General features: G+C 45.3%; 2 protein-coding genes across 2 annotated transcripts in view; one reads left to right on the forward strand and one right to left on the reverse strand.

Annotated features, from left to right (window-relative positions):
- LOC115466521 (sulfotransferase family cytosolic 2B member 1-like) overlaps positions 1-27938 on the reverse strand; it is a 1032539-nt gene that overhangs the window by 7727 nt on the left and 996874 nt on the right. The window lies entirely within an intron of this gene.
- CA11 (carbonic anhydrase 11) lies at positions 346-27897 on the forward strand. Its single transcript, XM_030197791.1, is given in 11 exon segments — positions 346-848; positions 13635-13709; positions 21354-21431; positions 21434-21498; positions 21577-21762; positions 22365-22460; positions 22615-22687; positions 23823-23977; positions 25555-25635; positions 25637-25721; positions 27729-27897. Coding segments are annotated over 11 exon segments (999 nt in total). The 5' UTR covers positions 346-778; the 3' UTR covers positions 27764-27897.

Raw genomic sequence — 27938 nt, forward strand, 5'->3', positions numbered from 1 at the left:
CCTGTTCTCTGCTAGCAGAATCCTAGGGGTGGAGAGAGTGACTGTGGAGGGGAGAGACTGAGGAGCAGAGATAGAGGAGAAGAGAGTGAATCTGAGGGAAAGATAGAGAAGAAGAGAATTTGAGGAGAGATAGAGAGGAGGAGGAGGAGAAGAGAGGACAGACTGATGGAGAGACAGAGGAAAAGAAAGTGAATCTGAGGGGAAAGAGAAGAGAGAGTGATTCTGAGAGAGTGAATCTTAGAGGGAGAGACAGAGGAGAAGAGAGTGAATCTGAGGGAAGGGACAGAGTGAATCCCAGGGAGAGACAGAGAGGAGGGGAGAGACAGAGGAGAAGAGAGAGTGGATCCGAGGGAAGAGACAGAGTGAATCCCAGGGAGAGACAGAGAGGAGGGAGAGACAGAGGAGAAGAGAGAGTGGATCTGAGGGAACAGATAGAGTGAATCCCAGGGAGAGACAGAGGAGGGGAGAGTAAGGAGGAGAAGAGAGTGAATCTGAGGCAACAGAGAGGAGGGGAGAGAGTGAATCTGAGGGAGAGACAAAGGAGAATGAATGTGAGGCAGGAGACTGAGAGGAGGGGAGAGGAGTAATCTGAGGGAAGAGACAGGAGGTAGACAGAGCTTGACAGTGAAAAAAGAAAAAGAAAAGAGGGGGAGAGAGATGCGGCTACTTTCCCTCTGCTATTCATTTTAGAGAGGAGCTAAGCAGTCTCCTAATTTCCAAGAGGAGGTGTCACTAAGCCATGAACTGGGAGTCCAGGGCATGAAGCAGGTGCCTGGGTATGATGGCAGGATTCACTTGCACCCTGCTGATATTCCTCCATGCTGGCGCAGCAGTCTCGCATGCTTCAGGTGAGTGCTGGCTGTCTCAAACGGACATGTTCAGGGGTGCTGTCAGCCTCAGGGGGGTGTCCTTCCCTGTGGAATGGGCCAGGGGCTTCTTGTGAGAATAAGCAGCTGACAGAGTGCAGAGGGGTCTGGCAGGAGGATGTATAGGGATGGCCAAGTAAAAACTTAATGAACCAACCAGGAATCATAAGGAGCCTTAAGGTGGATAACAGCTACTAGAAGGTATGGAATTTAAAAGGCACTGGGAGTGATGTCTCTTATGGTGTGGAATAGGTGTTGGGAGTGATGTCTCTTATGGTATTTAAAAGGCACTGGGAGTAGTGATGTCTCTTTTGGTCTATAATAGGTACTGGGAGTGATGTCTCTTATGGTATTGAAAAGGCGCTGGGAGTGAAGTCTCTTATGGTCTATAATAGGTACAGGGAGTGATGTCTCTTAAGGTCTATAAGAGGTACTGAGAGTGATGTCTCTTATGGTATTTAAAAGGCACTGGGAGTAGTGATGTCTCTTATGGTCTATAATAGGTACTGGAAGTGATGTCTCTTATGGTATTGAAAAGGCGCTGGGAGTGAAGTCTCTTATGGTCTATAATAGGTACAGGGAGTGATGTCTCTTATGGTATTTAAAAGGCACTGGGAGTGATGTCTCTAATGGTCAATAATAGGTACTGGGATTGATGTCTCTTATGGTCAACAATAGGTACTGGGAGTGATGTCTCTTATGGTCAATAATAGGTACTGGGATTGATGTCTCTTATGGTCAATAATAGGTACTGGGAGTGATGTCTCTTATGGTATTTAAAAGACACTGGGAGTGATGTTTCTTATGGTCTATAATAAGTACTGGGATTGATGTCTCTTATGGTATTGAAAAGGCGCTGGGAGTGAAGTCTCTTATGGTCTATAATAGGTACTGGGATTGATGTCTCTTATGGTCAACAATAGGTACTGGGAGTGATGTCTCTTATGGTCTATAATAGGTACTGAGAGTGATGTCTCTTATGGTATTTAAAAGGCACTGGGAGTGATGTCTCTTATGGTCAATAATAGGTACTGGGATTGATGTCTCTTATGGTCAACAATAGGTACTGGGAGTGATGTCTCTTATGGTCTATAATAGGTACTGAGAGTGATGTCTCTTAAGGTATTTAAAAGGCACTGGGATTGATGTCTCTTATGGTCAACAATAGGTACTGGGATTGATGTCTCTTATGGTCTATAATAGGTACTGAGAGTGATGTCTCTTATGGTATTTAAAAGGCACTGGGAGTGATGTCTCTAATGGTCAATAATAGGTACTGGGATTGATGTCTCTTATGGTCAACAATAGGTACTGGGAGTGATGTCTCTTATGGTCTATAATAGGTACTGAGAGTGATGTCTCTTAAGGTATTTAAAAGGCACTGGGATTGATGTCTCTTATGGTCAATAATAGGTACTGGGATTGATGTCTCTTATGGTCTATAATAGGTACTGAGAGTGATGTCTCTTATGGTATTTAAAAGGCACTGGGAGTGATGTCTCTAATGGTCAATAAATTGATGTCTCTTATGGTCAACAATAGGTACTGGGAGTGATGTCTCTTATGGTCTATAATAGGTACTGAGAGTGATGTCTCTTATGGTATTTAAAAGGCACTGGGTGATGTTCTTATGGTCTATAATAGGTACTGGGAGTGATGTCTCTTATGGTCAATAATAGGTACTGGGAGTGATGTCTCTTATGGTATTTAAAAGACACTGGGAGTGATGTTTCTTATGGTCTATAATAAGTACTGGGAGTGATGTCTCTTATGGTATTGAAAAGGCGCTGGGAGTGAAGTCTCTTATGGTCTATAATAGGTACAGGGAGTGATGTCTCTTATGGTATTTAAAAGGCACTGGGAGTGATGTCTCTAATGGTCAATAATAGGTACTGGGATTGATGTCTCTTATGGTCAACAATAGGTACAGGGAGTGATGTCTCTTATGGTATTTAAAAGGCACTGGGAGTGATGTCTCTAATGGTCAATAATAGGTACTGGGATTGATGTCTCTTATGGTCAACAATAGGTACTGGGAGTGATGTCTCTTATGGTCTATAATAGGTACTGAGAGTGATGTCTCTTATGGTATTTAAAAGGCACTGGGAGTGATGTCTCTTATGGTCAATAATAGGTACTGGGATTGATGTCTCTTATGGTCAACAATAGGTACTGGGAGTGATGTCTCTTATGGTCTATAATAGGTACTGAGAGTGATGTCTCTTAAGGTATTTAAAAGGCACTGGGATTGATGTCTCTTATGGTCAATAATAGGTACTGGGATTGATGTCTCTTATGGTCTATAATAGGTACTGAGAGTGATGTCTCTTATGGTATTTAAAAGGCACTGGGAGTGATGTCTCTAATGGTCAATAATAGGTACTGGGATTGATGTCTCTTATGGTCAACAATAGGTACTGGGAGTGATGTCTCTTATGGTCTATAATAGGTACTGAGAGTGATGTCTCTTATGGTATTTAAAAGACACTGGGAGTGATGTTTCTTATGGTCTATAATAAGTACTGGGAGTGATGTCTCTTATTGTCTATAATAGGTACCGGGAGTGATGTCTCTTATGGTCTATAATAGGTACTGAGAGTGATGTCTCTTATGGTCAATAATAGGTACTGGGAGTGATGTCTCTTATGGTATTTAAAAGACACTGGGAGTGATGTTTCTTATGGTCTATAATAAGGTACTGGGAGTGATGTCTCTTATTGTCTATAATAGGTACAGGGAGTGATGTCTCTTATGGTATTTAAAAGGCACTGGGAGTGATGTCTCTAATGGTCAATAATAGGTACTGGGATTGATGTCTCTTATGGTCAACAATAGGTACTGGGAGTGATGTCTCTTATGGTCTATAATAGGTACTGAGAGTGATGTCTCTTATGGTATTTAAAAGGCACTGGGAGTGATGTCTCTTATGGTCAATAATAGGTACTGGGATTGATGTCTCTTATGGTCAACAATAGGTACTGGGAGTGATGTCTCTTATGGTCTATAATAGGTACTGAGAGTGATGTCTCTTAATGGTATTTAAAAGGCACTGGGATTGATGTCTCTTATGGTCAATAATAGGTACTGGGATTGATGTCTCTTATGGTCAACAATAGGTACTGGGAGTGATGTCTCTTATGGTCTATAATAGGTACTGAGAGTGATGTCTCTTATGGTATTTAAAAGGCACTGGGAGTGATGTCTCTTATGGTCAATAATAGGTACTGGGATTGATGTCTCTTATGGTCAACAATAGGTACTGGGAGTGATGTCTCTTATGGTCTATAATAGGTACTGAGAGTGATGTCTCTTATGGTATTTAAAAGGCACTGGGAGTGATGTCTCTTATGGTCAATAATAGGTACTGGGATTGATGTCTCTTATGGTCAACAATAGGTACTGGGAGTGATGTCTCTTATGGTCTATAATAGGTACTGAGAGTGATGTCTCTTATGGTATTTAAAAGGCACTGGGAGTGATGTCTCTTATGGTCAATAATAGGTACTGGGATTGATGTCTCTTATGGTCAACAATAGGTACTGGGAGTGATGTCTCTTATGGTCTATAATAGGTACTGAGAGTGATGTCTCTTAAGGTATTTAAAAGGCACTGGGATTGATGTCTCTTATGGTCAATAATAGGTACTGGGATTGATGTCTCTTATGGTCAACAATAGGTACTGGGAGTGATGTCTCTTATGGTCTATAATAGGTACTGAGAGTGATGTCTCTTATGGTATTTAAAAGGCACTGGGAGTGATGTCTCTTATGGTCAATAATAGGTACTGGGATTGATGTCTCTTATGGTCAACAATAGGTACTGGGAGTGATGTCTCTTATGGTCTATAATAGGTACTGAGAGTGATGTCTCTTATGGTATTTAAAAGGCACTGGGAGTGATGTCTCTTATGGTCAATAATAGGTACTGGGATTGATGTCTCTTATGGTCAACAATAGGTACTGGGAGTGATGTCTCTTATGGTCTATAATAGGTACTGGGAGTGATGTCTCTTATGGTATTTAATAGGTACTGGGAGTGATGTCTCTTATTGTCAACAATAGGTACTGGGAGTGATGTCTCTTATGGTCTATAATAGGTACTGGGAGTGATGTCTCTTATGGTCTATAATAGCTACTGAGAGTGATGTCTCTTATGGTATTTAAAAGGCACTGGGAGTGATGTCTCTTATGGTCAATAATAGGTACTGGGATTGATGTCTCTTATGGTCAACAATAGGTACTGGGAGTGATGTCTCTTATGGTCTATAATAGGTACTGGGAGTGATGTCTCTTATGGTATTTAATAGGCACTGGGTGATGTTTCTTATGGTCCATAATAGGTACTGGGAGTGATGTCTCTTATTGTCCATAATAGGTACCGGGAGTGATGTCTCTTATGGTCTATAATAGCTACTGAGAGTGATGTCTCTTATGGTCAATAATAGGTACTGGGAGTGATGTCTCTTATGGTCTATAATAGGTACTGGGAGTGATGTCTCTTATGGTATTTAATAGGCACTGGGTGATGTTTCTTATGGTCCATAATAGGTACTGGGAGTGATGTCTCTTATTGTCCATAATAGGTACCGGGAGTGATGTCTCTTATGGTCTATAATAGCTACTGAGAGTGATGTCTCTTATGGTATTTAAAAGGCACTGGGAGTGATGTCTCTTATGGTCAACAATAGGTACTGGGAGTGATGTCTCTTATGGTCTATAATAGGTACTGGGAGTGATGTCTCTTATGGTATTTAATAGGCACTGGGTGATGTTTCTTATGGTCCATAATAGGTACTGGGAGTGATGTCTCTTATTGTCCATAATAGGTACCGGGAGTGATGTCTCTTATGGTCTATAATAGCTACTGAGAGTGATGTCTCTTATGGTATTTAAAAGGCACTGGGAGTGATGTCTCTTATGGTCAATAATAGGTACTGGGATTGATGTCTCTTATGGTCAACAATAGGTACTGGGAGTGATGTCTCTTATGGTCTATAATAGGTACTGGGAGTGATGTCTCTTATGGTATTTAATAGGTACTGGGAGTGATGTCTCTTATTGTCAACAATAGGTACTGGGAGTGATGTCTCTTATGGTCTATAATAGGTACTGGGAGTGATGTCTCTTATGGTCTATAATAGCTACTGAGAGTGATGTCTCTTATGGTATTTAAAAGGCACTGGGAGTGATGTCTCTTATGGTCAATAATAGGTACTGGGATTGATGTCTCTTATGGTCAACAATAGGTACTGGGAGTGATGTCTCTTATGGTCTATAATAGGTACTGGGAGTGATGTCTCTTATGGTATTTAATAGGCACTGGGTGATGTTTCTTATGGTCCATAATAGGTACTGGGAGTGATGTCTCTTATTGTCCATAATAGGTACCGGGAGTGATGTCTCTTATGGTCTATAATAGCTACTGAGAGTGATGTCTCTTATGGTATTTAAAAGGCACTGGGAGTGATGTCTCTTATGGTCAATAATAGGTACTGGGATTGATGTCTCTTATGGTCAACAATAGGTACTGGGAGTGATGTCTCTTATGGTCTATAATAGGTACTGGGAGTGATGTCTCTTATGGTATTTAATAGGCACTGGGTGATGTTTCTTATGGTCCATAATAGGTACTGGGAGTGATGTCTCTTATTGTCTATAATAGGTACCGGGAGTGATGTCTCTTATGGTCTATAATAGCTACTGAGAGTGATGTCTCTTATGGTATTTAAAAGGCACTGGGAGTGATGTCTCTTATGGTCAACAATAGGTACTGGGAGTGATGTCTCTTATGGTCTATAATAGGTACTGGAAGTGATGTCTCTTATGGTATTGAAAAGACACTGGGAGTGATGTCTCTTATGGTCTATAATAGGCACTGGGAGTGATGTTTCTTATGGTCTATAATAGGTACTAAGAATGATGTCTCTTATGGTCTATAATAGGTACTGATAGTGATGTTTCTTATGGTCTATAATAAGTACTGGGAGTGATGTCTCTCGTGCTATTTAAAAGGCACTGAGAGTGATGTCTCTTATGGTCTATAATAGGTACCGGGAGTGATGTCTCTTATGGTCTATAATAGGTACTGGGAGTGATGTCTCTCGTGCTATTTAAAAGGCACTGGGAGTGATGTTTCTTATGGTCTATAATAGGTACTGGGAGTGATGTCTCTTATTGTCAACAATAGGTACTGGGAGTGATGTCTCTTATGGTCTATAATAGGTACTGGGAGTGATGTCTCTTATGGTCTATAATAGGTACTGGGAGTGATGTCTCTTATGGTATTTAAAAGGCACTGGGAGTGATGTTTCTTATGGTCTATAATAGGTACTGGGAGTGATGTCTCTTATTGTCAACAATAGGTACTGGGAGTGATGTCTCTTATGGTCTATAATAGGTACTGGGAGTGATGTCTCTTATGGTCTATAATAGGTACTGAGAGTGATGTCTCTTATGGTATTTAAAAGGCACTGGGAGTGATGTCTCTTATGGTCAATAATAGGTACTGGGATTGATGTCTCTTATGGTCAACAATAGGTACTGGGAGTGATGTCTCTTATGGTCTATAATAGGTACTGGGAGTGATGTCTCTTATGGTATTTAATAGGCACTGGGTGATGTTTCTTATGGTCCATAATAGGTACTGGGAGTGATGTCTCTTATTGTCTATAATAGGTACCGGGAGTGATGTCTCTTATGGTCTATAATAGCTACTGAGAGTGATGTCTCTTATGGTATTTAAAAGGCACTGGGAGTGATGTCTCTTATGGTCAATAATAGGTACTGGGATTGATGTCTCTTATGGTCAACAATAGGTACTGGGAGTGATGTCTCTTATGGTCCATAATAGGTACTGAGAGTGATGTCTCTTATGGTATTTAAAAGGCACTGGGAGTGATGTCTCTTATGGTCAATAATAGGTACTGGGATTGATGTCTCTTATGGTCAACAATAGGTACTGGGAGTGATGTCTCTTATGGTCTATAATAGGTACTGAGAGTGATGTCTCTTAAGGTATTTAAAAGGCACTGGGATTGATGTCTCTTATGGTCAATAATAGGTACTGGGATTGATGTCTCTTATGGTCAACAATAGGTACTGGGAGTGATGTCTCTTATGGTCTATAATAGGTACTGAGAGTGATGTCTCTTATGGTATTTAAAAGGCACTGGGAGTGATGTCTCTTATGGTCAATAATAGGTACTGGGATTGATGTCTCTTATGGTCAACAATAGGTACTGGGAGTGATGTCTCTTATGGTCTATAATAGGTACTGAGAGTGATGTCTCTTATGGTATTTAAAAGGCACTGGGAGTGATGTCTCTTATGGTCAATAATAGGTACTGGGATTGATGTCTCTTATGGTCAACAATAGGTACTGGGAGTGATGTCTCTTATGGTCTATAATAGGTACTGGGAGTGATGTCTCTTATGGTATTTAATAGGTACTGGGAGTGATGTCTCTTATTGTCAACAATAGGTACTGGGAGTGATGTCTCTTATGGTCTATAATAGCTACTGAGAGTGATGTCTCTTATGGTATTTAAAAGGCACTGGGAGTGATGTCTCTTATGGTCAATAATAGGTACTGGGATTGATGTCTCTTATGGTCAACAATAGGTACTGGGAGTGATGTCTCTTATGGTCTATAATAGGTACTGGGAGTGATGTCTCTTATGGTATTTAATAGGCACTGGGTGATGTTTCTTATGGTCCATAATAGGTACTGGGAGTGATGTCTCTTATTGTCCATAATAGGTACCGGGAGTGATGTCTCTTATGGTCTATAATAGCTACTGAGAGTGATGTCTCTTATGGTATTTAAAAGGCACTGGGAGTGATGTCTCTTATGGTCAATAATAGGTACTGGGAGTGATGTCTCTTATGGTCTATAATAGGTACTGGGAGTGATGTCTCTTATGGTATTTAATAGGCACTGGGTGATGTTTCTTATGGTCCATAATAGGTACTGGGAGTGATGTCTCTTATTGTCCATAATAGGTACCGGGAGTGATGTCTCTTATGGTCTATAATAGCTACTGAGAGTGATGTCTCTTATGGTATTTAAAAGGCACTGGGAGTGATGTCTCTTATGGTCAACAATAGGTACTGGGAGTGATGTCTCTTATGGTCCATAATAGGTACTGGGAGTGATGTCTCTTATTGTCCATAATAGGTACCGGGAGTGATGTCTCTTATGGTCTATAATAGCTACTGAGAGTGATGTCTCTTATGGTATTTAAAAGGCACTGGGAGTGATGTCTCTTATGGTCAATAATAGGTACTGGGATTGATGTCTCTTATGGTCAACAATAGGTACTGGGAGTGATGTCTCTTATGGTCTATAATAGGTACTGGGAGTGATGTCTCTTATGGTATTTAATAGGTACTGGGAGTGATGTCTCTTATTGTCAACAATAGGTACTGGGAGTGATGTCTCTTATGGTCTATAATAGGTACTGGGAGTGATGTCTCTTATGGTCTATAATAGCTACTGAGAGTGATGTCTCTTATGGTATTTAAAAGGCACTGGGAGTGATGTCTCTTATGGTCAATAATAGGTACTGGGATTGATGTCTCTTATGGTCAACAATAGGTACTGGGAGTGATGTCTCTTATTGTCTATAATAGGTACAGGGAGTGATGTCTCTTATGGTATTTAAAAGGCACTGGGAGTGATGTCTCTTATGGTCAATAATAGGTACTGGGATTGATGTCTCTTATGGTCAACAATAGGTACTGGGAGTGATGTCTCTTATGGTCTATAATAGGTACTGGGAGTGATGTCTCTTATGGTATTTAATAGGCACTGGGTGATGTTTCTTATGGTCCATAATAGGTACTGGGAGTGATGTCTCTTATGGTCCATAATAGGTACTGGGAGTGATGTCTCTTATTGTCTATAATAGGTACCGGGAGTGATGTCTCTTATGGTCTATAATAGCTACTGAGAGTGATGTCTCTTATGGTATTTAAAAGGCACTGGGAGTGATGTCTCTTATGGTCAACAATAGGTACTGGGAGTGATGTCTCTTATGGTCTATAATAGGTACTGGGAGTGATGTCTCTTATGGTATTTGAAAAGACACTGGGAGTGATGTCTCTTATGGTCAACAATAGGTACTGGGAGTGATGTCTCTTATGGTCTATAATAGGTACTGGGAGTGATGTCTCTTATGGTATTTAAAAGGCACTGAGAGTGATGTCTCTTATGGTCTATAATAGGTACTGGGAGTGATGTCTCTCGTGCTATTTAAAAGGCACTGAGAGTGATGTCTCTTATGGTCTATAATAGGTACTGGGAGTGATGTCTCTCGTGCTATTTAAAAGGCACTGAGAGTGATGTCTCTTATGGTCTATAATAGGTACTGGGAGTGATGTCTCTCGTGCTATTTAAAAGGCACTGAGAGTGATGTCTCTTATGGTCTATAATAAGTACTGGAGTGATGTCTCTCGTGCTATTTAAAAGGCACTGAGAGTGATGTCTCTTATGGTCTATAATAGGTACTGGGAGTGATGTCTCTCGTGCTATTTAAAAGGCACTGAGAGTGATGTCTCTTATGGTCTATAATAGGTACTGATAGTGATGTCTCTTATGGTCTATAATAGGTACTGGGAGTGATGTCTCTCGTGCTATTTAAAAGGCACTGAGAGTGATGTCTCTTATGGTCTATAATAGGTACCGGGAGTGATGTCTCTTATGGTCTATAATAGGTACTGGGAGTGATGTCTCTCGTGCTATTTAAAAGGCACTGAGAGTGATGTCTCTTATGGTCTATAATAGGTACTGGGAGTGATGTTTCTTATGGTCTATAATAGGTACTGATAGTGATGTTTCTTATGGTCTATAATAGGTACTGGGAGTGATGTCTCTCGTGCTATTTAAAAGGCACTGAGAGTGATGTCTCTTATGGTCTATAATAGGTACCGGGAGTGATGTCTCTTATGGTCTATAATAGGTACTGGGAGTGATGTCTCTCGTGCTATTTAAAAGGCACTGAGAGTGATGTCTCTTATGGTCTATAATAGGTACTGGGAGTGATGTCTCTCGTGCTATTTAAAAGGCACTGAGAGTGATGTCTCTTATGGTCTATAATAGGTACTGGGAGTGATGTCTCTCGTGCTATTTAAAAGGCACTGAGAGTGATGTCTCTTATGGTCTATAATAGGTACCGGGAGTGATGTCTCTTATGGTCTATAATAGGTACTGGGAGTGATGTCTCTCGTGCTATTTAAAAGGCACTGAGAGTGATGTCTCTTATGGTCTATAATAGGTACTGGGAGTGATGTCTCTCGTGCTATTTAAAAGGCACTGAGAGTGATGTCTCTTATGGTCTATAATAAGTACTGGGAGTGATGTCTCTCGTGCTATTTAAAAGGCACTGAGAGTGATGTCTCTTATGGTCTATAATAGGTACTGGGAGTGATGTCTCTCGTGCTATTTAAAAGGCACTGAGAGTGATGTCTCTTATGGTCTATAATAGGTACTGATAGTGATGTTTCTTATGGTCTATAATAAGTACTGGGAGTGATGTCTCTCGTGCTATTTAAAAGGCACTGAGAGTGATGTCTCTTATGGTCTATAATAGGTACTGGGAGTGATGTCTCTCGTGCTATTTAAAAGGCACTGAGAGTGATGTCTCTTATGGTCTATAATAGGTACTGGGAGTGATGTCTCTTATGGTCTATAATAGGTACCCTAAGATATCAGAGTCTGTCTGCAGTGCAAGAGCAGAGAAAGGAAAGCAGTAATGCATTTTCTCCTGTACTGAGCAAAATCCAGACAGGAGAGACATTTGCCAAACAGAACAGAGAATAACAGTCCACAAATTAGAAACAGAAAAGTGCAGACACCCAATGGACAGGACTTAACAAGTATCTGGGTTTTCTAGCCCACTATAAACCATAAGTTGTATTTCACTGCTTATCACCCTCCCCTCCCCTCCCCTCCCCTCCCCTCCCCTCCCCACAAACATCCTGCTAGACTATGGAATGCTTTGAAGTCCCCATACACATCTCCTGCCCACCCTGCTAGACCATCTATGAGGGACTGATATATACACTGTCAGCTAACACATTTGCTTATTTCTGATCTGATGAAGAAGGGCAACCTTCGAAAGCTAATCAAGAAATGTATTAAGTTATGTCCAATAAAAAAGGTATCATCTTATTTTCTTTTCTATGTTTTAATTTTGTTTGATTTCTATTGATTACCTTTAAGAGTGGACTAACACGGCTAACACACCTCTTTACTCCTGTACTGAGTAAACACGTTACAAAGGCCCCATCTTTTTCTGTTTTGAGCTTTTGGTAGCCCTTCGGTCTGCCATGGCCCCCCCTCCAACACTGCCCTTCACATATGACATAGATGTGTGTGGGGAGGGGGGGGGGAGATATGCTAAATTTATGCCAAGGAGTGCATCATCAGTACTGGGGTGCAAACCAATACATAAGTGTTGCCATACTGGGACAGACCGAAGGTCCATCAAGCCCAGCATCCTGTTTCCAACAGTGGCCAATCCAGTTACTATATTACCTGGCAAGATCCCCAAACAGTACAAAACATTTTATGCTGCTTATCCCAGATATAAGAAGTGGATTTGCCCAAGTCCATGTTAATAATGCCTAATGGACTTGTCTTTTAGGAAGGCATATTTTTTAAACCCCGCTAGGCTGACTGCTTTTACCACATTCACTGGCAACGAATTCCAGAGTTTAATTACACGGTGAGTGAAGAAATATTTTCTCCGATCCGTTTTCAATTTTATACTTTATAGCTTCATTGCGTGCCCCCAATATTTTTCAAAAGAGTAAACAAGCGATTTACATCTACTCCTTCCACTCCACTCAGTATTTTGTATACCTCTATCATTTCTCCCCTTAGCTGTCTTTTCTCCAAGCTGAAGAGCCCAAGCTGTTTAGAAGTCCCCAGAACCCAAAGGGGTCAGTGCTGAGAGGTTTTTGATTCCTGGTGCCTGGAGGATGTACAAGCCACAGTTTTGGCATGAAACTTGCAATGTTGGTAACTTTTCTACCCAGAAAGGTAGAGAAAGAATGATTAAGGCAACACAATTGGATAACAAGCAATGCTTTCCAAATGGTGAAGCTTCGACGGCTGGCAGATGGGGTTGTGTTATCCCATGTCTGCCAGAAAGACTGGAAAGTAGTGAAGGAACATATCTATCCTTATTCATATGGGTATATGTACACGGAAGCAGAGGGAGATCTAGAAGAGAAAGCAGGATTTGAACTGGTCTCACATCCCAGGAGCTTTGGCATTGGGGTTTGGCACTTCCACCAGTGAAGCAGACCACCTCCGTTGATCGGGAAGCTAAATAATGCAGTGCAACCCAGGCAGTACTGTGCCAGAATTTCAAACAGTTCTGCAGTTATTAAGAGGCCAGACATGTTAAGTTCCTCTTCCCTCTCCCTCCCCCAAATCCTTTATTAATATCAAAACTCCAAGGGGGATTTTATGCTGTATCGACCACCCGCCTGCTTGCTAAAAGCAGCCTGCTGCAATCCAGGAGCAGAGGAAGAGACGGACTGAGCTGGCTTCCAAAGCCCTCTATAGTGAGGCAGTCCCTGACCCAGAGAGCTTACATGGACTGTACAACAGGACTGAGTGTTCTTGCAAATTCAGATTTAAGTCTTTCTAGGTTTACCAAGTAGTTAGAGCAGGATGGGCGGGGTGGAGGTGGGGGGGGGGGTCTAGATTTTATACGCATTCACCTTGTTTTCTGTTTTTCTTCCCCCTTCCCTGCCTCAGCACCTTTCAGCATGGCAAAGTCGCACGAGGACTGGTGGGCTTACAAGGAATCCATTCAGGGCACCTTCGTACCAGGTATGGCTGACTTCCCTCTGTTCTCCCACTGTCTGGCTGTAGACAGGAGCCCTGCCCTGGGTTACCAGATAGGTGCATCCTGGTGGTGGTTACCTCCACATATCCCCCACCCCCACCTCAACCCCTTTCAGCAAAGCTGCAAGCCCCTGGGACAATTTTTCATTAGAAATGTGCATTTCTGAGAAGCGAGTGGGTGTCTGCAATCATAAGCAGAAATAAATATTGCATGAAAAGATATGAAAAGCTGTCAGGCCTCACTATAACACACTCTGCTAATGAGAGCATCCCTGCAGGCACTTTACAAGTAGAGACCTCAATGTGCAGGCCTAGAGTGAGGTGCATTAGCAGAACTGTGTGTGAGGGTCTCAGTACTGGAATGGCAAGGGGTGCTGCAGGGCAGGAGTGAGGTGCATTAGCAGAGCTGTGTGTGAGGGTCTCAGTACTGGAATGGGAAGGTGCTGCAGGGCAGGAGTAAGGTGCATTGGTAGAGCAGTGTATGAGCGTCTCAGTACATAAGTACATAAGTAATGCCACACTGGGAAAAGACCAAGGGTTCATCGAGCCCAGCATCCTGTCCACGACAGCAGCCAATCCAGGCCAAGGGCACCTGGCAAGCTTCCCAAACATACAAACATTCTATACATGTTATTCCTGGAATTGTGGATTTTTCCCAAGTCCATTTAGTAGTGGTTTATGGACTTGTCCTTTAGGAAACCGTCTAGCCCCTTTTTAAACTCTGCCAAGCTAACTGCCTTCACCACGTTCTCTGGCAACAAATTCCAGAGTTTAATTATGTGTTGGGTGAAGAAAAAGTTTCTCCTATTTGTTTTAAATTTACTACACTGTAGTTTCATTGCATGCTCCCTAGTCCTAGTATTTTTGGAAAGTGTGAACAGACGATTCACATCCACCTGTTCCACTCCACTCATTATTTTATATACCTCTATCATGTCTCCCCTCAGCCGTCTCTTCTCCTAGCTGAAAAGCCCTAGTCTTTCTTCATAGGGAAGTCGTCCCATCCCTGCTATCATTTTGGTCGCCCTTCGCTGAACCTTTTCCAATTCTGCTATATCTTTCTTGAGATGCGGCAACCAGAATTGAACACAATACTCAAGTTGCAGTTGCACCATGGAGCGATATAACGGCATTATGACATCCTCACACCTGTTTTCCATACCTTTCCTAATAATACCCAACATTCTATTCGCTTTCCTAGCTGCAGCAGCACACTGAGCAGAAGGTTTCAGTGTATTATCGATGACGACACCCAGATCCCTTTCTTGGTCCGTAACTCCTAAAGTGGAACCTTGCATGACGTAGCTATAATTCGGGTTCTTTTTTCCCACATGCATCACCTTGCACTTGTTCACATTAAACATCATCTGCCATTTAGCCACCCAGTCTCCCAGTCTCGTAAGGTCCTTCTGTAATTTTTCACAATCCTGTCGCGAGTTAACGACTTTGAATAACTTTTGCGGTCCTAGCACAGACCCCTGATGAACCCCACTAACTACCCTTCTCCATTGTGAATAATGACCATGTAACCCCACTCTCTGTTTCCTATCCTTCAACTAGTTTTTAATCCACAATAGGACATTTCCTCCTATCCCATGACCCTCCAATTTCCTCTGTAGCCTTTCATGAGGTACCTTGTCAAAAGCCTTTTGAAAATCCAGATACACAATATCAACCTGCTCCCCTTTGTCCACATCAGGGCCGTGCTAACCCAGTAAGCGAGGTAAGCATGGCAGGGGGGCGCTTCCCTCTGGGGGGCGCCGCCGCACCATGCTCACCTCGCTCGCCCTCCCCCAACATCCCTTTTCTTTTTAAATTTACCTCCGTGGTGGCGGTTCCGGCAGCGCAGCGTCAGGGAAGGAGGCGGCGCTCCCGACGTCTCTAGCCTTCCCTTCGCTGTGTTCCGCCTTCTTCTGACAGTCAAGGATGACGTCAGAAGAAGGCGGAACACAGCGAAGGGAAGGCTAGACGTCGGGAGCGCCGCCTCCTTCCCTGACGCTGCGCTGCCAGAACCGCCGCCACGGAGGTAAATTTAAAAAGAAAAAAAAAAAAGAAAAGGGATGTTGGGGGAAGAGAAGAAGAGGGTGGGCAGTTGAACAATGGGAGCGGGAGGGCAGGGGAGAAACGACAGCAAGGATGCGAGGGGGGGGCATGGATGCGAAGGGGGGGGAGAAGAGGGCGGGCCAGGCTGGGACATGTGAGAGAAAGGAGCATGGATGCGAGGGGGGGTCATGGAAGGGAGAGAGGGGAATTGCTGGATAGGGATGAATGGAGGGGGCAGGTGACAGAGGAGCATGGATGGGCATGGATTGGGAGGGCAGGGCTCAGGGAGAGAGGGGAATTGCTGGATAGGGATGAATGGAGGGGGCAGGTGACAGAGGAACATGGATGGGCATGGATTGGGAGGGCAGGGCTCAGGGAGAGAGGGGAATTGCTGGAAAAGGATGACTGGAGGGGGCAGGGGACAGAGGAGCATGGATGGGCATGGATTGGGAGGGCAGGGCTCAGGGAGAGAGGAGAAATTGCTGGACATAGAGGGGAGGAAGAGAGATGAAGGAGATGAAATGAGGGAAAAGGAAGAGAGGAGAAAAAATGCACATGGATGAAGAAAATAGGCAGAAGCTGAGGACCAGAAATGAAGAAGAAAGGAGGAAAGGAAAGAAATAAATGGAAAGGAAGCCCTGGAAACGGGTAGTTAAGAGGACAGGTAGCAAGCAGAATCAGATTACTGGGCCAGCATGATCAGAAAAAGAAAGTCACCAGACAACAAAGGTAGGAAAAAAAATCATTTTATTTCATTTAGTGTTTGGAATATGTCCACTTTGAGAATTTACATCTGCTATCTTATTTTGCAATGTATAGCAATTTGTTTCTAAGAATATTGCTGACAATTCCTGTCAGTGTGGCAAGTGGTGAGCAATAATTTTCACGGGGGGGGGGGGGGGGGGGGCGCTGCCGCAACTGATAGTCTGCAGGGGGGGCGCCAACTGATAGTCTGCAGGGGGGCGCCAGAGACCCTAGGCACGGCCCTGGTCCACATGTTTGTTTACTCCTTCAAAGAATTGAAGTAAATTGGTCAGGCAAGATTTCCCCACACAAAAGCCCTGCTGACTTGGTCTCAGTAATCCATGTCCTTGGATGTGCTCTGTAATTTTGTTTTTAATAATAGCCTCTACCATTTTCCCCGGCACCGACGTCAGACTCACCGGTCTATAATTTCCCGGATCTCCCGTGGAACCTTTTTCAAAAATCGGTGCTGGCACAGGGGGTACTGCAGGACAGGAGTGAGGTGCATTAGCAGAGCTGTGTGTGATGGTCTTAGTACTGCAATGGCAGGGGGTGCTGCCGGGCAGGAGTGAGGTGCATTGGCAGAGCTGTGTGTGAGGATCTCAGTACTGGAATGGCAAGGTGCTGCAGGGCAGGAGTGAGGTGCATTGGCAGTGTATGAGGGGTCTCAGTACTGATATAGCAGGGGATGGTGATGGGCGGGAGTGAGGTGCATTGGTAGAGCTGTGTGTGAGTACTGGAATATCAGGGGATGCTGCAGGCAGGAGTGAGGTGCATTAACAGAGCTGTGTGTGAGGGTCTCAGTACTGGAATGGCAAGGGGTGCTTCAGGGCAGGACTGAGGTGCATTGGTAGAGCTGTGTGTGCGTACTGGAACATCAGGGATGCTGCAGGGCAGGAGTGAGATGCATTAACAGAGCTGTGTGTGAGGGGTCTCAGTACTGATATAGCAGGGGGTGGTGATGGCCGGGACCCGGGAGTGAGATGCTTTTGTAGAGCTTGTGTGTGGGGACTCAGTACTGGTATAGCAGGGGTTGGTGATGGGTGGGAGTGAGGTGCATTGGTAGAACTGTGTGTGAGTACAGGAATATCAGGGGATGCTGTGGGGCAGGAGTAAGGTGCATTGGCAGAGCTGCCTATGTGATTGTGTCTTTCAATCCTCTCCCAGATACAGAGAGAAAGTTTGCTTTCTAGCTGTATATACTGGGCTGCCTCCTTGAGCATTTATATCTGCTCTTCCCCCTCTGCCCCTCCCATCCCCAACCTTCCCTCACTAGCAGGCAGGCACATAAAAATTCATGGAGTAGCAGCACCCCAGGGCAGTTTGTCCAGACAGCTCTCTAATCTGCTCCTCCTCCTCCTCTGCTCTCTCTCCCTCCCTCTAGCCCATTATAAACCATAAAGTTGTATTTATCTGTTTATTTCTCTGTTTATCACCCTCCTCTCACCTACCAACACCCATCCTGTTAGAATATCAACGAAATGCTTTGATGTCCCCATGCATACCCCCACCCTCCCACTCTGTCAGACTGTCAAAGTAATGCTTTGATGTTTCTCTCATATATACTATCTGCTACCACATTTGCTTATTTCCCATCTGAGGAAGAAGGGCAACCTTCGAAAGCTAATCAAGAAATGTATTAAGTTATGTCCAATAAAAAAGGTATCATCTTATTTTCTTTTCCATGTTTTATTTTGTTTGATTTCTATTGATAACCTCCCTCCACTGGATGGCAGCATATTATTAATAATAAGGCATTAAAGTCCATGGAAAGTGCAACACACACTCTCAATCACTTTATCACCCTGTGCCTCAGCTCTAATTCCTCCCCCCCCCCCCCCCCCCCCCCCCCCCCCCCGTTCCATCTAGGTGTGTGTCACTTCATTTTACCAATCAGAATTTTATAAATGATGAAAACAAAAAAGTTTTATTTTCCCTCCATTTGGAAGTTTCAGGAATGTGCTGCCACATCCTGCACCCCAGAGGTGGCTGTATGCACATTGGCAAACTGTTAAGATGTTCAAGAAAGCTGACGGGGTTGGTAGAAACTCAGTATAAATATTTGCCTTTTTCTCCATGAAGCAGTCTCTGTCTGCAGCTTTCTGTACTGGGATGAGCCTCATTTTAGTAATGGGGTCTTTTTCTCTGTGATAATAACAGAACGCTTTCACACCCTGTGAGTGGGTCCAAGAAACAGTTTGTGTCACCTTGTAAAAGTATCATCTAAGAGAAGGCTAAAAGAAAATGGGGATAAAGTATACAGGTGTTTTGGGGTGCCTATTTTAATTATAAGAGTAGTTGGGTGATGCCTGTGTATGTGCCTGTCTTTGCTGTCCGATTCCCAGTTCATGCCTGCTTCAGTTCAAGGTTTAAAAATATGTTTTATTTATTTATTTGCTGCATTTGTATCCCACATTTTCCCACCTTTTTGCAGGCTCAATGTGGCTTACAATGTTCCTTCATGGCATTTGCCATTCCAGAGTGAAAAGGTACAATTGATATTACATAGAGAACATGGATGACATAATAGCTATGGAGTGGAGGAGTGGCCTAGTGGTTAGGGTGGTGGTCTTTGGTCCTGGGGAACTGAGGGACTGAGTTCGATTCCCACTTCAGGCACAAGCAGCTCCCTTGTGACTCTGGCCAAGTCACTTAACCCTCCATTGCCCCATGTAAGCTGCATTGAGCCTGCCATGAGTGGGAAAGCGCGGGGTACAAATGTAACAAAAATAAAAAAATAAAATATATGGATAACAGAGAGGAAATGGCAAACAAGCTCAGGCTATATTCTGTTTCACAAATTCTCGGAATAAGTATCCCCTGAAATGCTTGCATAAGAATAACCATACTGGTTCAGACCAATGGTCCATCCAGCCCAGTATCCTGTTTCCAGCAGTGGACAATCCAGGTCACAAGTACCTGGCAGAAACCTAATTAGTAGCAACATTCCATGCTACCAATCCCAGCGGCAAGCAGTGGCTTCCCCCATGTCCATCTCAATAGCAGGCTATGGACCTTGACCAAACCTTTTTAAAACCCAGATACGCTAACCGCTGTTCCCGTATCCTTTGGCAATGAGTTCCAGAGCTGGACTGAAAAAATATTTCCTCCTGTTTGATTTAAAAGTATGTCCATGTAACTTCATTGAGTGTCCCCTAATTTTTGTACTTTTTGAAAGAGTAAAAAAAATCGATTTACTTCTACTCGCTCTACACCACTCAGGATTTTATAGACCTCAATCATATACCCCCTCAGCCATCTCTTTTCCAAGCTGAAGAGCCCTAACCTCTTTAGCCTTTCCTCATACGAGAGGAGTTCCATCCCCTTTAGCATTTTGGTCGCTCTTCTTTTAACCTTTTCTAATTCCGCTCTATCTTTTTTGAGATACAGTGACCAGAACTGAATGCAGTTCTCGAAGTGTGGTTGCACCATGAAGTGATACAAAGGCATTACAATATTCTTGGTCTATTGTGCATCCTTTCCTAATGATTCCTAGCATCCTATTTGCTTTTTGACCGCTGGGCAGAAGATTGTAAGCGAATTGTCTACAAAGACACCTAGATATTTTCTTGGGTGCTGACTCCTAAGGTGGACCCTAGAATTAGGTCATTTGTGCATCACTTTGCATTTGTTCATATTAAATGTTATCTGTCATTTGGATGCCCATTCTTCCAATTTCCTAAGGACTTCCTGCAAATTTAATTGCCTCACTTGTCATTCCAATTTTCAGATAATTTATAAATATGTTAAACAGCACTGGACCCTGTACAGATCCCTGTGGCACTCCACTGTTCACCCTCCTCCATTGAGAGAAATGGCCATTTAACCCCTACCCTCTGTTTTCTGTCCAATAACCCAATTCCCAGTCCATAACAGAACATTTCCTCCTATCCCTATCCCATGGGGAAAAGGGTTTTACACTATGGGAAACTAGTAATAAAGTTTGATTTTTTTACATCAAACTGTCTTTATCAATAAACCTACACTTTATCTTTTATCCCAATCTTTAAATCACCAGCACAGAGCAAAATAATGTTCACTTACCTAGAGAAATGTCCTCTTCTCTCAGAACTTCTCAGAAAGAAGGTTACCTGGGATTTATCCACTCCATATAGTTTTGATTCTAAGGGGACTGCTTCAAAATAGAGTCGCATGGGGACTGGAATCTAACCTGTCCCTGCCCATCCCTTCTGGAATCTCCTCCATCTCCGCCCGTCCCCTGTACTAAAATAACCTGACTTGTGGTAATCGTGGGGTTCCCGCTAATCGTGTTCTCATGCAGCTTTCTACTTCAAAACAGACCCCTTGAAAGTTAACACAATAATCAGTGACCTTTGCAGCTATTCTACCTCTCTCACACCTTAATTAACACCTAAATCCGGGCAGTACCACTGCTACTTCTCCTCCAGGCAAAGAACAGAAAATCACTTTCTTTCTTTTTAAGACAGAAAGTTTGAGCCCTGCTCTGCTATCCTTTTTAATGTTTGTACACTATGGACATTAGTTAATAAGTTTATTTCTTTTCTTTTTTTTTTTTTTAAATGAAGACTGAACTAGACCCTACTGTGCCTTCTAGAGGCTATATGTTAATGCTGTAGGCTGTGGCAGAAAGTTCAAGTTTTAAAACTATGGGAAAAGGGTTTTACACTATCAAAACTAGTTGATAAAGTTTGCGTTTTTAAATTCAAACTGTCTGTATCAATAAACCTACAATTTTCTCTCTTATCCCCAATCTTTAAATACTAAAGCACAGAGCAAAATAATGTTCCACTTACCCAGAGAAATGTCCTCTTTTCTCCGAAAGGTCCCTTCCATTCTATTTGTCTCTTTCTTTTGGTTTAGGCCCAGCGTTCTGGGGCCTGGTGAATGCTGCATGGAATCTCTGCTCCATCGGCAAGAGGCAGTCTCCCATTGACATTAACACCGTCAGGTGGTCTTTGATCCCTTTTTGCTCCCCCCCCTCCGACTCAGCTTGCGAGGCAAGACGGTATGTGACTTGGGTGGCGGTGAATTCAGGCAAGCTAAGAGAAGGCATGTAACATAGGTGACTTCTCTTCCCCCTCAGGTCAATGGGACACTATGTAACACAGGCCGGTACGTCTCCTTTATGCCGGAGAGGCACCGGGCAGTGAACATGTCGGGGGGTCCTCTCCTCTACACCCACCGGCTGGAGGAGGTGCGACTGCACTTCGGCAGTGAAGATGGTGCAGGATCCGAACATTTCATGAACAAGAAGGCATTCTCTGCAGAAGTGAGCACAGCCCAATGTCTCCTCCTTCCTGGCACCATCCTTTCTCCTTCCCTCAGATGTCAGGCCCAGTATCTTCCCTTCCCCCTTCTCTAGACACCAGCCCCCCCCCCCCCCCTTCCATCAAACACCAGAACCAATATCTCCCCTGTCACTCTCAGGTACCAAGACCCATCATCTCCCCCTAACCCATCATTTCCCTCTACCCTCCTCTAACGCTCTCTTCCTTTACTCCCCCTCCTCCTGCTCATTTCCCTTCCCTCTTCCTCTCTCCCCCTCTCTATCTCCTTCTCCCTATCCTCCTGCGTCATTATCTCCGTCTCACCCTCTTCTTCTTCCCCCTCTGTCTCTTGCTCATTCATCCTCACCCTCCTCCTCCTCTGCCCCTCTCTATCTTTTCTCCCACTCCTTCTGCTCATTCCCACCCCTTTCGCCTTCCTCTTCCACTCTCTCCATTCCATCTCTTCTCCTCCTTCTCCTGTTCACTCTCCACCCTCACTTTCCTTCTGTCTTTCCACCTCTCTATCTCTTCTCCCTCTCCTCCTGCTCATTCCCTCCCCTTCTGCCTCTCTCCCCCTGAAGCTCTCCTATCTACTTCCCCCCAGGTGCAGCTGATCCACTACAACCAGGAACTCTACAGTAATATGAGTGAAGCAGCTGCAAATCCCAATGGACTGGCGATCATCTCCTTACTCATCAATGTGAGTTAGGATCACTTCACCCCCCCCCCCCAATAGCCATTCTCACAACATTCAAGGAGCCTGCAACCCTGACAGGCCATCTAGATCCACAACAGACATCCCAAATCCTCCTTTCCCCACCCTATATCTGCCGACAGCCTTCTCTCCTCCACAGGTAGCGAATAATTCCAACCCCTTCCTCAGCCGATTACTGAATAGAGAAACAACCACGAGAATCTCCTTCAAGGGTAAGAAGTGTGGGGTCCTGGAGGGGGGGGGGGCAATTACAGAGAACCTCTGCATGAAGGCAGGTATCGCTACCAGCATCTGGCCTTCTGAAGACATCCTAGATCTGTTTTCCCTTCACCAAAGGAGGCTTCAAGACCTGAATATACATCCCCAAGAGATATATGTGGAGGGGCATTTTTGATATGACGTCTAAGTCTGACTTTAGACGTTTTGCAAAAATGCCAGGGAGGGCGGAGTGAGGGGTAAAGCCTGGGAGGGGTACAGAGGATTCTCAGTGGTGGGGGAGTGAGGGGGTAAAGCCTGGGAGAGGCACAGAGGATCCTCAGTGGTGGGGGAGTGAAGGGGTAAAGCCTGGGAGGGGTACAGAGGATCCTCAGTGGTGGGGAGTGAGGGGTAAGCCTGGAGGGGCACAGAGGATCCTCAGTGGTGGGAGAGTGAGGAGGTAAACGGCTGGGAGGGCACAGAGATCCTCAGTGGTGGGGGAGTGAGGGGGTAAAGCCTGGGAGGGGTACAGAGGATTCTCAGTGGTGGGAGAGTGAGGAGGTAACGGCTTGGGAGGGGCCAGAGGATCCTCAGTGGGGGAATGAGGGGGTAAAGCCTGGGAGAGGCACAGAGGATCCTCAGTGGTGGGGGAGTGAGGGGGTAAAGCCTGGGAGAGGCACAGAGGATCCTCAGTGGTGGGGGAGTGAAGGGGTAAAGCCTGGGAGGGGTACAGAGGATCCTCAGTGGTGGGGGAGTGAGGGGGTAAAGCCTGGGAGGGGCACAGAGGATCCTCAGTGGTGGGAGAGTGAGGAGGTAACGGCTGGGAGGGGCACAGAGGATCCTCAGTGGTGGGAGAGTGAGGGGTAAAGCCTGGGAGGGGTACAGAGGATTCTCAGTGGTGGGAGAGTGAGGAGGTAACGGCTGGGAGGGGCACAGAGGATCCTCAGTGGGGGAATGAGGGGGTAAAGCCTGGGAGAGGCACAGAGGATCCTCAGTGGTGGGGGAGTGAGGGGGTAAAGCCTGGGAGGGGCACAGAGGATCCTCAGTGGTGGGGGATAAAGCCTGGGAGGGTCACAGGATTCGTAGTACAAGGCTGCCATTTGGGCTCTGCATATTCCCTCCCTCAAATCCACATCCTTGCTTCTGCCCTAGGTGACAGCACCTCCCTACAGGATCTGGCCTTGGACCAACTGTTCCCAGACACCTTTGCCTTTGTGACCTACCAGGGGTCCACGACTGCGCCCCCTTGTTATGAGACCGCCACCTGGATCATCATCGACCAGCCCCTGAACATCACATCCATGCAGGTACTTGAGATGGGGGATAAGGAGAGGCATTTATGGGACTCCTGGGTACTGGGAGGGGGGAGTGTGTAAAGAGTCAGAAGTACCAGAGGCGAATGACTGATTCAATAGGGATTTTATCCTGTCAAAGTCCAACACTGAGCCCTCCATCCTCTCTCCGAACATCCCATGTACCTTACAGATTTACATATCCTGAGAACACACACGGGATTCGAGTTATCCAGCTGGCTTAGCACTGCCTATCTCGCTCCTAAGCCTTGGTGTTAATGATATTATAAATGACTTCCCTTTTCAGATGTTCATGCACTCGTTTCTCCGGAAAGTTACCATCGTATGTCATTTTAAGACTGAGATAGACTTTTCCTTTAGGAAGCTGTCCAAACCTTTTTTTAAACTCCGCTAAGCTAACCACCTTTACCACATTCTCTGGCAACGAATTCCAGAGTTTAATTACACGTTGAGTGAAGAAATATTTTCTCCGATTCGTTTTAAATTTACTACTTTGTAGTTTCATCGCATGCCCCCCAGTCCTAGTATTTTTGGAAAGCGTAAACAGACGCTTCACATCTACCTGTTCAACTCCACTCATTATTTTATAGACCTCTATCATATCTCCCCTCAGCCGCCTTTTCTCCAAGCTGAAGAGCCCTGGCTGCTTTAGCCTTTCCTCATAGGAAAGTCATCCCATCCCCTTTATCATTTTCGTCACCCTTTTCTGCACCTTTTCTAATTCCACTATATCTTTTTTGAGATACGGCGACCAGAATTTATTAACTTTTCCTATAAAAGTAGATTCATTTAAGCAAAGCTTTGGGGCGACGATTCTTTAGAGTGAATTTCAGTGATTGTTTGTATATTTTCTTTTTGTTGCGTGCAGGTTTTGTATCGCTTAGACTTTTAGATAATGCAGAAAACACATTTGTAATAAATACCTTTTTTATTGGACATAACTTAATACATTTCGTGATTAGCTTTCGAAGGTTGCCCTTCTTTGTCGAAGAAGGGCAACCTTCGAACAGCTAATCAAGAAATGTATTAAGTTATGTCCAATAAAGAAGGTATCATCTTATTTTCATTTCCATGTTTTTTATTTCTACTGATTACCTTTAAAAGTGGACCTAACACCGCTACCACACCTCTCTATAATAATACGAACACTAGCACAGATGGCAGTGCAAAGTTAACACGATTTCGCACGTCGTTTTCTGGGCGCATGACGCACGGAAGAAGCTAATCGTATGCAAAGTCTCACGTTAGATACCAGCGTGCCGTTTATTGTGCTAACGAGGTCATGAGCTATTCCTCCGTGAAGCAGAAGGCGAGCGTAACGAAGGAACTTGAACGCTTGGTCAGAGGAGGCGTAGAAGGGGTTAAGCTCGTCTTTTTCAGGCGCGTTTGTGAGGATTTAATGCCCTGCTTCTTTTTACTGTGAGCACAATAGCTGCAACTTCCGGAGGAAGTGCTAGTTCTACGCACAGGTCCGAGCAGAGGAAAACTGTATCTGTGCATGCACCAGAATGTTATTCTGTTCATCAGTAAAATGTTATCTCCTTCTCCCCCCCACTCCCTGAACCCCTTAGATGCACTCTTTACGTCTCTTGAGTCGGCACCAGGCCAGGCACATCTTCCAGAGTATGAGTGACAATGTCCGACCTGTGCAGACCGCTCTATCAGCGAGGGCTGCGGAGCAATCTGGACTACCGTCGACCAGGTCGGCGCTGCACAGGGACCAGCTACAGGCTGCAGGGTATGTACTCCCTCCCCGATTCTTGATCAACCCCCCTCCCCCAAGCCTATCCTTTCAGAGCCCCAGATTACAGCTTGGGACTCACGGATGCCGCAGTAGGGGTCTGTTCTGAGTTAACAGAGCACCTCCCCTGGCTGAACTAGTCCTAACTACTGAAGGCTGGGGGGGGGGGGGGAATGAATGGAGAGAGCCCAAGGGTCCTTTATTAAAAGTGGGTACATCTGATGTAATTAGAATCTAAAAAGCTGAGGAATCTTCTTCCATCCCAGGTTTTACCCCGCACTCCCCCACACTGAGAATCCTCTGTACCTTCCCAGGCTTTACCCCTTCACTCCTCCACCACTGAGGATCCTCTGTGCCCCTCCCAGGCTTTACCCCTCACTCCCCCACCACTGAGGATCCTCTGTGCCCCTCCCAGGCTTTACCCCCTCACTCCTCCACCACTGAGGATCCTCTGTGCCCCTCCCAGGCTTTACCCCTCACTCCCCCACCACTGAGGATCCTCTGTGCCCCTCCCAGGCTTTACCCCTCACTCCTCTACCACTGAAGATCCTCTGTGCCCCTCCCAGGCTTTACCCCCTCACTCCCCCACCACTGAGGATCTTCTGTGCCCCTCCTAGGCTTTCCCCCTCACTTCCCCACCACTGAGGATCCTCTGTGTCCCTCCCAAGCTTTACCCCTCACTTCCCCACCACTGAGGATCCTCTGTGCCCCTCCCAGGCTTTACCCCCTCACTCCCTCACCACTGAGCATCCTCTCTGCCCCTCCCAGGCTTTATCCCTCACTCCCCCACCACTGAGGATCCTCTGTGCCCCTCCCAGGCTTTACCCCCCTCACTCCTCTACCACTGAAGATCCTCTGTGCCCCTCCCAGGCTTTACCCCCTCACTCCCCCACCACTGAGGATCTTCTGTGCCCCTCCTAGGCTTTACCCCCCTCACTTCCCCACCACTGAGGATCCTCTGTGTCCCTCCCAAGCTTTACCCCTCACTTCCCCACCACTGAGGATCCTCTGTGCCCCTCCCAGGCTTTACCCCCTCACTCCCTCACCACTGAGCATCCTCTCTGCCCCTCCCAGGCTTTATCCTTCACTCCCCCACCACTGAGGATCCTCTGTGCCCCTCCCAGGCTTTACCCCCCTCACTCCTCTACCACTGAAGATCCTCTGTGCCCCTCCCAGGCTTTACCCCCCTCACTCCCCCACCACTGAGGATCCTCTGTGCCCCTCCCAGGCTTTACCCCCTCACTCCTCCACCACTGAGGATCCTCTGTGCCCCTCCCAGGCTTTACCCCTCACTCCCCCACCACTGAGGATCCTCTGTGCCCCTCCCAGGCTTTACCCCCTCACTCCCCCACCACTGAGGATCTTCTGTGCCCCTCCTAGGCTTTACCCCTCACTTCCCCACCACTGAGGATCCTCTGTGTCCCTCCCAAGCTTTACCCCTCACTTCCCCACCACTGAGGATCCTCTGTACCCCTCCCAGGCTTTACCCCCTCACTCCCTCACCACTGAGCATCCTCTCTGCCCCTCCCAGGCTTTATCCCTCACTCCCCCACCACTGAGGATCCTCTGTGCCCATCCCAGGCTTTTACTCCTTCACTCCCCCACCACTGAGGATCCTCTGTGCCCCTCCAAGGCTTTACCCCTCCCTCTCACTTTCCCACCACTGAGGATCCTCTGTGCCCATCCCAGGCTTTTACTCCTTCACTCCCCCACCACTGAAGATCCTCTGTGCCCCTCCCAGGGTTTTCCCTTTTCATGCTGTGGAAAAGTGATGCACTAATATTTAAAGCCTGCTGTTCCCTCCACCTTTTCTCTTTTCCTATTCCTGCACTTCCCCTTTGGAACTCTCAAGCTCCAGCATTCTGGAATTCTGTTATGGGCCATTTTTAACAGTGAAAGGACAGTGATTGTGTGAGATATCCTGGGATTCCATGTGATGGGTTTGCTCAGAGATCTCCGTCCAGCATGGACTGACCATACATCTGTCTCTTTCTCATCCTACAGTTGAAGATCCCAAGTCACCCAAGACGCCAGGCTAAAGGATGGTCTGGAGGGGAAGGGGGCAGGACACATGTGGCTGGTGACCTTTGGGAGAGGAGTTTCTGAGGTGGCTCTCCAGAGTTCTGATCTCCAGCTGGGAGGAGCTTGTGGGATTCTAGTTTGGGGGACAGTAAAGAGGACAGGGAGGGAGGGAGGGAGAAATAGTGGGATAGG

This window comes from Microcaecilia unicolor, chromosome 3 (genome assembly GCF_901765095.1).
Source record: "Microcaecilia unicolor chromosome 3, aMicUni1.1, whole genome shotgun sequence".
Taxonomy (NCBI): Eukaryota; Metazoa; Chordata; class Amphibia; order Gymnophiona; family Siphonopidae; genus Microcaecilia; species Microcaecilia unicolor.